Genomic DNA, 10,930 nt, shown 5'->3' on the forward strand with positions numbered 1-10,930 from the left:
GTCATGTTACAATTTTGTCAAAGGCCTACTACTGGAGCGAAACCGAGAGCTTTGACGATCGCCGTTCGGCCCCACGACCTCCGAGAGGCTTGGAAGAGGTCTCCCTGGAAAGCTGGATTCCCACCGATCATTTGATTCAAATCTTAGCCCACTAGCTCAAAAGTAAGCGCTAAAAGTCCTGCCAAATCACATCGGTCGTCATGTTACAATTTAGTCAAAGTCCTACTACTGGAGCGAAACAGAGTGCTTTGACGCTCGCCGTTCGGCCCCACGACTCCGAGAGGCTTGGAAGAGGGCTCCCCTGAAAGCTGGATGCCCACCGATCGTTTGTTTCAAATCTTAGCACACTAGCTCAAAAGGAAGCGCTAAAAGTCCTGCCAAAATCACAAAGGTCGTCATGTTACAATTTAGTCAAGGCCTACTACTGGAGGAAAACCGAGTGCTTTGACGCTCGCCGTTCGGCCCCACAACCTCCGAGAGGCTTGGAAGAGGCCTCCCCTGAAAGCTGGATTCCCACCGATCGTTTGTTTCAAATCTTAGCGCACTAGCTCAAAAGAAGCGCTACAAAGTCCTTGCCAAAATCACATCGGTCGTCATGTTACAATTTAGTCAAAGGCCTACTACTGGAGCAAAACCGAGTGCTTTGACGCTCGCCGTTCGGCCCCACGACCTCGAGAGGCCTTGGAAGAGGCCTCCCTGAAAGCTGGATTCCCACCGATCTTTTGATTCAAATCTTAGCCCACTAGCTCAAAAGTAAGCGCTAAAAAGTCCCTGCCAAAATCACATCGGTCGTCATGTTACAATTTAGTCAAAGGCCTACTACTGGAGCGAAACAGAGAGCTTTGACGCTCGCCGTTCGGCCCACGACCTCGAGAGGCTTGGAAGAGGCTCCCCTGAAAGCTGGATTCCCACCGATCGTTTGTTTTCAAATCTTAGCACACTAGCTCAAAAGGAAGCGCTAAAAAAGTCCTGCCAAAATCACAACGGTCGTCATGTTACAATTTTGTCAAAGGCCTACTACTGGAGCGAAACTGAGAGCTTTGACGCTCGCCGTTCGGCCCCACGACCTCCGAGAGGCTTGGAAGAGGCCTCCCCTGAAAGCTGGATTCCCACCGATCGTTTGTTTCAAATCTTAGCACACTAGCTCAAAAGGAAGCGCTAAAAAGTCCTGCCAAAATCACATCGGTCGTCATGTTACAATTTAGTCAAAGGCCTACTACTGGAGCGAAACCGAGAGGCTTTGACGCTCGCCGTTCGGCCCCACGACCTCCGAGAGGCTTGGAAGAGGCCTCCCTGAAAGCTGGATTCCCACCGATCGTTTTGTTTCAAATCTTAGCCCACTAGCTCAAAAGTAAGCGCTAAAAAGTCCTGCCAAAATCACATCGGTCGTCATGTTACAATTTAGTCAAAGGCCTACTACTGGAGCGAAACCGTGAGCTTTACAGCTCGCTGTTCGGCCCCACGACCTCGATAGGCTTGGAAGAGCCTCCCCTGAAAGCTGGATTCCCACCGATCGTTTGTTTCAAATCTTAGCCCACTAGCTCAAAAGGAAGCGCTACAAAGTCCTGCCAAAATCACATAGGTCGTCATGTTACAATTTAGTCAAAGGCCTACTACTGGAGCGAAACCGAGAGCTTTGACGCTCGCCGTTCGGCCCCACGACCTCCGAGAGGCTTGGAAGAGGGCCTCCCCTGAAAGCTGGATTCCCACCGATCGTTTGTTTCAAATCTTAGCACACTAGCTCAAAAGGAAGCGCTAAAAAGTCCTGCCAAAATCACATCGGTCGTCATATTACAATTTTGTCAAAGGCCTACTACTGGAGCGAAACTGAGAGCTTTGACGCTCGCCGTTCGGCCCCACGACCTCCGAGAGGCTTGGAAGAGGCCTCCCCTTAAAGCTGGATTCCCACCGATTGTTTGTTTCAAATCTTAGCACACTAGCTCAAAAGTAAGCGCTAAAAAGTCCTGCCAAAATCACAAACGGTCGTCATGTTACAATTTAGTCAAAGGCCTACTACTGAGCAAAACCGAGAGCTTTGACGCTCGCCGTTCGGCCCCACAACCTCCGAGAGGCTTGGAAGAGCCCTCCCTGAAAGCTGGTTTCCCACCTATCGTTTGCTTCAAATCTTAGCCACTAGCTCAAAGGAAAGCGCTACAAAGTCCTGTCAAAATCACATAGGTCGTCATGTTACAATTTTGTCAAAGGCCTAATACTGGAGCGAAACCGAGAGCGTTGTAGATCGCCGTTCGGCCCCACGACCTCCGAGAGGCTTGGAAGAGGCCTCCCCTGAAAGCTGGATTCCCACCGATCGTTTGTTTCAAATCTTGGCACACTAGCTAAAAAGGAAGCGCTAAAAAGTCTGCCAAAATCACATAGGTCGTCATGTTACAATTTTGTCAAAGGCCTACTACTGGAGCGAAACCGAGAGCTTTGACGATCGCCGTTCGGCCCCACGACCTCCGAGAGGCTTGGAAGAGGTCTCGCCTGAAAGCTGGATTCCCACCGATCATTTGATTCAAATCTTAGCCCACTAGCTCAAAAGTCAGCGCTAAAAAAGTCCTGCCAAAATCACATCGGTCGTCATGTTACAATTTAGTCAAAGTCCTACTACTGAGCGAAACAGAGTGCTTTGACGCTCGCCGTTCGGCCCCACGACCTCCGAGAGGCTTGGAAGAGGGCTCCCCTGAAAGCTGGATGCCCACCGATCGTTTGTTTCAAATCTTAGCACACTAGCTAAAAAGGAAGCGCTAAAAAGTCCTGCCAAAATCACAAAGGTCGTCATGTTACAATTTAGTCAAAGGCCTACTACTGGAGCAAACCGAGTGCTTTGACGCTCGCCGTTCGGCCCCACAACCTCCGAGAGGCTTGGAAGAGGCCTCCCCTGAAAGCTGGATTCCCCACCGATCGTTTGTTTCAAATCTTAGCGCACTAGCTCAAAAGTAAGCGCTACAAAGTCCTGCCAAAATCACATCGGTCGTCATGTTACAATTAGTCAAAGGCCTACTACTGGAGCAAAACCGAGTGCTTTGACGCTCGCCGTTCGGCCCCACGACCTCCGAGAGGCTTGGAAGAGGCCCTCCCCTGAAAGCTGGATTCCCACCGATCGTTTGTTTCAAATCTTAGCCCACTAGCTCAAAAGTAAGCGCTAAAAAGTCCTGCCAAAATCACATCGGTCGTCATGTTACAATTTAGTCAAAGGCCTACTACTGGAGCGAAACCGAGAGCTTTGACGCTCGCCGTTCGGCCCCACGACCTCCGAGAGGCTTGGAAGAGGCCTCCCCTGAAAGCTGGATTCCCACCGATCGTTTGTTTCAAATCTTAGCACACTAGCTCAAAAGGAAGCGCTAAAAAGTCCTGCCAAAATCACAACGGTCGTCATGTTACAATTTTGTCAAAGGCCTACTACTGGAGCGAAACCTGAGAGCTTTGACGCTCGCCGTTCGGCCCCACGACCTCCGAGAGGCTTGGAAGAGGCCTCCCCTGAAAGCTGGATTCCACCGAATCGTTTGTTTCAAATCTTAGCCCACTAGCTCAAAGGAAGCGCTAAAAAGTCCTGCCAAAATCACATCGGTCGTCATGTTACAATTTAGTCAAAGGCCTACTACTGGAGCGAAACCGAGAGCTTTGACGATCGCCGTTCGGCCCCACGACCTCCGAGAGCTTGGAAGAGGCCTCGCCCTGAAAGCTGGATTCCCACCGATCGTTTGTTTCAAATCTTAGCCCACTAGCTCAAAAGTAAGCGCTAAAAAGGTCCTGCCAAAATCACATCGGTCGTCATGTTACAATTTAGTCAAAGGCCTACTACTGGAGCGAAACCGAGAGCTTTGACCTCGCCTGTTCGGCCCCACGACCTCCGAGAGGCTTGGAAGAGCCTCCCCTGAAAGCTGGATTCCCACCGATCGTTTGTTTCAAATCTTAGCCCACTAGCTCAAAAGGAAGCGCTACAAAGTCCTGCCAAAATCACATAGGTCGTCATGTTACAATTTTGTCAAAGGCCTACTACTGGAGCGAAACCGAGTGCTTGTTGATCGCTCCGTTCGGCCCCACGACCTCCGAGAGGCTTGGAAGAGGCCTCCCCTGAAAGCTGGTTTCCCACCGATCGTTTGTTTCAAATCTTAGCCCACTAGCTCAAAAGGAAGCGCTAAAAAGTCCCTGCCAAAATCACATAGGTCGTCCATGTTACAATTTAGTCAAGAGGCCTACTACTGGAGCGAAACCGAGTGCTTTGACGCTCGCCGTTCGGCCCCACGACCTCCGAGAGGCTTGGAAGAGGGCCTCCCCTGAAAGCTGGATTCCACCGATCGTTTGTTTCAAATCTTAGCGCCACTAGCTCAAAAGTAAGCGCTAAAAAGTCCTGCCAAAATCACATCGGTCGTCATGTTACAATTAGTCAAAGGCCTACTACTGGAGCAAACCGAGTGCTTTGACGGCTCGGCCGTTCGGCGGGGCTGTCGGGGGCGGGGGGGCGGATGGTCGGGGCGGAGGGGGGGGGGGGGGGGGTTCGGGTCGGGGCGGGGGGGGGGGGTCGGGGGGGTCGGGCGGGGGGGGGGGGCGGGGGGGGGGGGGGGGGGGGGGGGGGGCGGGGGGGGGGCGGGGGCGGGGGGGGGGGGGGGCGGGGGGGGGGGGGGGGGCGGGGGGCGGGGGGGGGGCGGGGGGGGGGGGGCGGGGGGGGGGGGGGGGGGGGGGGGGGGGGGGCGGGGGGGGGGGGCGGGGGGGGGGGGGGGGGGCGGGGGGGGGGGGGGGGGGGGGGGCGGGGGGGGGGGCGGGGGGGGGCGGGGGGGGGGGGGGGGGGGGGGCGGGGGGGGGGGGGGGGGGGGGGGGGCGGGGGGGGGGCGGGGGGGGGGGGGGGGGGGGGGCGGGGGGGGGGGGGGGGGCGGGGGGGGGGCGGGGGGGGGGGGGGGGGGCGGGGGGGGGGGGGGGGGGGGGCGGGGGGGGGGGGGGGGGCGGGGGGGCGGGGGGGGGGGGGGGGCGGGGGGGGGGGGGGGCGGGGGGGGGGGGGGGGGGGGGGGGGGGGGGGCGGGGGGGGGGGGGGGGGCGGGGGGGGGGGGGGGGGGGGGGGCGGGGGGGGGGGGGGGGGGCGGGGGGGGGGGGGGCGGGGGGGGGGGGGGCGGGGGGGGGGGCGGGGGGGGGGGGGCGGGGGGGGGGGGGCGGGCGGGGGGGGGGCGGGGGGGGGGGGGGGGGGGGCGGGGCGGGGGGGGGGGGGGGGGGGGGGGGGGGGGGGGGGCGGGGGGGGGGGGGGGGGGGGGGGGCGGGGGGGGGGGGGGGGCGGGGGGGGGGGGGGGCGGGGGGGGGGGGCGGGGGCGGGGGGGGGGGGGGGCGGGGGGGGGGGGGGGGCGGGGGGGGGGGCGGGGGGGGGGGGGGGGGGGGGCGGGGGGGGGGGGGCGGGGGGGGGGCGGGGGGGGGGGGCGGGCGGGCGGGGGGGGGGGGGGGGGCGGGGGGGGGGGGGGGGGGGGGGGGGGGGGGGCGGGGGGGGGGGGGGGGGCGGGGGGGGGGGGGGGGGGGCGGGGGGGGGGGGGGCGGGGGGGGGGGGGGGGGCGGGGGGGGGGGGGGGCGGGGGGGGGGGGGGGGCGGGGGGGGGGGGGGGGGGGGCGGGGGGGGGGGGGGGGCGGGGGGGCGGGGGGGGGGGGGGCGGCGGGGGGGGGGGGGGGGGGGGGGGCGGGGGGCGGGGGGGGGGGGGGGCGGGCGGGGGGGGGGGGGGCGGGGGGGGGGGGGGGGGCGGGGGGGGGGGGGGGGGGGGGGGCGGGGGGGGGGGGGGGGGGGGGGGGGCGGGGGGGGGGGGGGGGGCGGGGGGGGGGGGGGGGGGGGGGGGGGGGCGGGCGGGGGGGGCGGGGGGGGGGGGGGGGGGCGGGGGGGGGCGGGCGGGGGGGGGGGGGGGCGGGCGGGGGGCGGGGGGGGGGGGCGGGCGGGGGGGGGGGGGGGGGGGGGGGGCGGGGGGGGGGGCGGGGGGGGGGGGGGGGCGGGGGGGGGGGCGGGGGGGGGGGGGGGGGGGGGGGGCGGGGCGGGGGGGGGGGGCGGGGGGGGGGGGGGCGGGGGGGGGGGGGGAGGGGGGGGGGGCGGGGCGTCGGGGGTTCGGGCGCGGGGTCGGGGGCGGGCGGGGGCGTCGGGCGGGGCGGTCGCGGGGGCGCGCGCGGGCGGGCGCGGGGGGGTGGCGTCGGGGGGTCGGGTGGGGGGGCGGGGCGGGGGCGGGGGCGGGTCGTCGGGGAGTCGTGTCGGGGGGTCGGCGGGGTCGGGGGCGGGGCGCGGGGGGGTCGGGGGCGTCGGCGCGGGTCGGGGGGCGGGGTCGGGGTTCGGGGCGGGGGGGGGGGCGGGGTGGTCGGGGGCGGGGTCGTCGGCGCGGGGCGGGGGGGGGCGGCGGGTCGGGGGGTCGGGGGCGGGGGCGGGGTCGCGGGCGGCGGGGGTCGGCGGGTCGGGTGGCGCGGGGCGGGGGGTTCGGTCGCGCGTCGGGGGTCGGGGGCGGGGGGGCGCGGGGGTTCGCGCGTACGGCGGGGCGGGGTCGGCGCGGGGGGCGGGCGCGTGCGGGGTCGTCGCGCGCGCGCGTCGTGCGGGGCGGGTCGTCGGCGGCCCCACGACCTCCGAGAGGCTTGGAAGAGGCCTCCCCTGAAAGCTGGATTCCCACCGATCGTTTGTTTCAAATCTTAGCCCACTAGCTCAAAAGGAAGCGCTAAAAAGTCCTGCCAAAATCACATAGGTCGTCATGTTACAATTTTGTCAAAGGCCTACTACTGGAGCGAAACCGAGAGCTTTGACGATCGCCGTTCGGCCCCACGACCTCCGAGAGGCTTGGAAGAGGCCTCCGCCTGAAAGCTGGATTCCCACCGATCGTTTGTTTCAAATCTTAGCCCACTAGCTCAAAAGTAAGCGCTAAAAAGTCCTGCCAAAATCACATCGGTTGTCATGTTACAATTTAGTCAAAGGCCTACTACTGGAGCGAAACCGAGAGCTTTGACGCTCGTTGTTCGGCCCCACGACCTCCGAGAGGCTTGGAAGAGGCCTCCCCTGAAAGCTGGTTTCCCACCGATCGTTTGCTTCAAATCTTAGCCCACTAGCTCAAAAGGAAGCGCTAAAAGTCCTGCCAAAATCACACAGGTCGTCATGTTACAATTTTGTCAAAGGCCTACTACTGGAGCGAAACCGAGAGCTTTGACGATCGCCGTTCGGCCCCACGACCTCCGAGAGGCTTGGAAGAGGCCTCGCCTGAAAGCTGGATTCCCACCGATCGTTTGTTTCAAATCTTAGCCCACTAGCTCAAAAGTAAGCGCTAAAAAGTCCTGCCAAAATCACATCGGTCGTCATGTTACAATTTAGTCAAAGGCCTACTACTGGAGCGAAAACAGAGAGCTTTGACGCTCGCCGTTCGGCCCCACAACCTCCGAGAGGCTTGGAAGAGGCCTCCCCTGAAAGCTGGATTCCCACCGATCGTTTACTTCAAATCTTAGCCCACTAGCTCAAAAGGAAGCGCTACAAAGTCCTGCCAAAATCACATCGGTCGTCATGTTACAATTTAGTCAAAGGCCTACTACTGGAGCGAAACCGAGAGCTTTGACGCTCGCTGTTCGGCCCCACGACCTCCGAGAGGCTTGGAAGAGGCCTCCCCTGAAGCTGGATTCCCACCGATCGTTTGTTTCAAATCTTAGCACACTAGCTCAAAAGTAAGCGCTAAAAAGTCCTGCCAAAATCACAAAGGTCGTCATGTTACAATTTAGTCAAAGGCCTACTACTGGAGCGAAACCGAGAGCTTTGACGCTCGCCGTTCGGCCCCACGACCTCCGAGAGGCTTGGAAGAGGACCTACCCTGAAAGCCTGGATTCCCACCGATCGTTTGTTTCAAATCTTAGCCCACTAGCTCAAAAGTAAGCGCTAAAAAGTCCTGCCCAAATCACATCGGTCGTCATGTTACAATTTAGTCAAAAAGGCTACTACTGGAGCGAAACAGAGTGCTTTGACGCTCGCCGTTCGGCCCCACGACCTCCGAGAGGCTTGGAAGAGGCCTCCCCTGAAAGCTGGATTCCCACCGATCGTTTGTTTCAAATCTTAGCCCACTAGCTCAAAAGGAAGCGCTAAAAGGTCCTGCCAAAATCACAAAGGTCGTCATGTTACAATTTAGTCAAAGCCTACTACTGGAGCGAAACAGAGAGCTTTGACGCTCGCCGTTCGGCCCCACAGACCTCCGAGAGGCTTGGAAGAGGGCTCCCCTGAAAGCTGGATTCCCACCGATCGTTTGTTTCAAATCTTAGCCCACTAGCTCAAAAGGAAGCGCTAAAAGTCCTGCCAAAATCACATCGGTCGTCATGTTACAATTTAGTCAAAGGCCTACTACTGGAGCGAAACCGAGAGCTTTGACGCTCGCCGTTCGGCCCCACGACCTCCGAGAGGCTTGGAAGAGGCCTCCCCTGAAAGCTGGATTCCCACCGATCGTTTGTTTCAAATCTTAGCACACTAGCTCAAAAGTAAGCGCTAAAAAGTCCTGCCAAAATCACATCGGTCGTCATGTTACAATTTAGTCAAAGGCCTACTACTGGAGCAAAACCGAGTGCTTTGACGCTCGCCCGTTCGGCCCCACAACCTCCGAGAGGCTTGGAAGAGCCCTCCACTGAAAGCTGATTCCCACCTATCGTTTGCTTCAAATCTTAGCCCACTAGCTCAAAAGGAAGCGCTACAAAGTCCTGTCCAAAATCACATAGGTCGTCATGTTACAATTTTGTCAAAGGCCTACTACTGGAGCGAAACCGAGAGCTTTGACGATCGCCGTTCGGCCCCACGACCTCCGAGAGGCTTGGAAGAGGCCTCCCCTGAAAGCTGGATTCCCACCGATCGTTTGTTTCAAATCTTAGGCACACTAGCTAAAAAGGAAGCGCTAAAAAGTCCTGCCAAAATCACATCGGTCGTCATGTTACAATTTTGTCAAAGGCCTACTACTGGAGCGAAACCGAGAGCTTTGACGATCGCCGTTCGGCCCCACGACCTCCGAGAGGCTTGGAAGAGGTCTCGCCTGAAAGCTGGATTCCCACCGATCATTTGATTCAAATCTTAGCCCACTAGCTCAAAAGTAAGCGCTAAAAGTCCTGCCAAAATCACATCGGTCGTCATGTTACAATTTAGTCAAAGTCCTACTACTGGAGCGAAACAGAGTGCTTTGACGCTCGCCGTTCGGCCCACGACCTCCGAGAGGCTTGGAAGAGGGCTCCCCTGAAAGCTGGATGCCCACGATCGTTTGTTTCAAATCTTAGCACACTAGCTAAAAAGGAAGCGCTAAAAGTCCTGCCAAAATCACAAAGGTCGTCATGTTACAATTTAGTCAAAGGCCTACTACTGGAGGAAAACCGAGTGCTTTGACGCTCGCCGTTCGGCCCCACAACCTCCGAGAGGCTTGGAAGAGGCCCTACCCTGAAAGCCTGGATTCCCACCGATCGTTTGTTTCAAATCTTAGCGCACTAGCTCAAAAGTAAGCGCTACAAAGTCTTGCCCAAATCACATCGGTCGTCATGTTACAATTTAGTCAAAGGCCTACTACTGGAGCAAACCGGTGCTTTGACGCTCGCCGTTCGGCCCCACAACCTCCGAGAGGCTTGGAAGAGGCCTCCCCTGAAAGCTGGATTCCCACCGATCGTTTGTTTAAAATCTTAGCCCACTAGCTCAAAAGGAAGCGCTAAAAGTCCTGCCAAAATCACATAGGTCGTCATGTTACAATTTAGTCAAAGACCTACTACTGGAGCGAAACAGAGAGCTTTGACGCTCGCCGTTCGGCCCCACGACCTCCGAGAGGCTTGGAAGAGGGCTCCCCTGAAAGCTGGATTCCCACCGATCGTTTGATTCAAATCTTAGCCCACTAGCTCAAAAGTAAGCGCTACAAAGTCCTGCCAAAATCACATCGGTCGTCATGTTACAATTTAGTCAAAGGCCTACTACTGGAGCGAAACCGAGAGCTTTGACGCTCGCCGTTCGGCCCCACGACCTCCGATAGGCTTGGAAGAGGCCTCGCCTGAAAGCTGGATTCCCACCGATCGTTTAATTCAAATCTTAGCCCACTAGCTCAAACGTATGCGCTAAAAAGTCCTGCCAAAATCACATCGGTCGTCATGTTACAATTTAGTCAAAGGCCTACTACTGGAGCGAAACAGAGAGCTTTGACGCTCGCCGTTCGGCCCCACACGCTCCGAGAGCTTGGAAGAGGGCTCCCCTGAAAGCCTGGATTCCCACCGATCGTTTGTTTCAAATCTTAGCCCACTAGCTCAAAAGTAAGCGCTACAAAGGTCCTGCCAAAATCACATCGGTCGTCATGCTACAATTTAGTCAAAGGCCTACTACTGGAGCGAAACCGAGAGCTTTACGCTCGCTGTTCGGCCCCACGACCTCCGAGAGGCTTGGAAGAGCCTCCCCTGAAAGCTGGATTCCCACCGATCGTTTGCTTTCAAATCTTAGCACACTAGCTCAAAAGTAAGCGCTACAAAGTCCTGTCCAAAATCACAAAGGTCGTCATGTTACAATTTAGTCAAAGGCCTACTACTGGAGCGAAACCGAGAGCTTTGACGCTCGCCGTTCGGCCCCACGACCTCCGAGAGGCTTGGAAGAGACCTACCCTGAAAGCCTGGATTCCCACCGATCGTTTGTTTCAAATCTTAGCCCACTAGCTCAAAAGTAAGCGCTAAAACGTCCTGCCCAAATCACATAGGTCGTCATGTTACAATTTAGTCAAAAGGCCTACTACTGGAGAGAAACCGAGTGCTTTGACGCTCGCCGTTCGGCCCCACAACCTCCGAGAGGCTTGGAAGAGGCCTCCCCTGAAAGCTGGATTCCCACCGATCGTTTGTTTCAAATCTTAGCCCACTAGCTCAAAAGGAAGCGCTAAAAAGTCCTGCCAAAATCACAAAGGTCGTCATGTTACAATTTAGTCAAAGGACCTACTACTGGAGCGAAACAGAGAGCTTTGACG

At 59.5% G+C, this 10,930-nt stretch overlaps 1 protein-coding gene across 1 annotated transcript; it reads right to left on the minus strand.

Moving 5' to 3' along the window:
* Positions 1-4,520: 4,520 nt before the first annotated feature.
* LOC133473717 (basic proline-rich protein-like) lies at positions 4,521-6,570 on the minus strand (the record flags this gene model as incomplete). The annotated part of the gene is given in 4 exon segments (XM_061765338.1): positions 4,521-5,132; positions 5,134-5,604; positions 5,606-5,764; positions 5,767-6,570. Coding segments are annotated over 4 exon segments (2,046 nt in total), but the record flags the coding sequence as incomplete, so codon positions are not given.
* Positions 6,571-10,930: the final 4,360 nt, after the last annotated feature.

This window comes from Phyllopteryx taeniolatus, unplaced genomic scaffold (genome assembly GCF_024500385.1).
Source record: "Phyllopteryx taeniolatus isolate TA_2022b unplaced genomic scaffold, UOR_Ptae_1.2 contig_37, whole genome shotgun sequence".
In the NCBI taxonomy this organism is placed as follows: domain Eukaryota; kingdom Metazoa; phylum Chordata; class Actinopteri; order Syngnathiformes; family Syngnathidae; genus Phyllopteryx; species Phyllopteryx taeniolatus.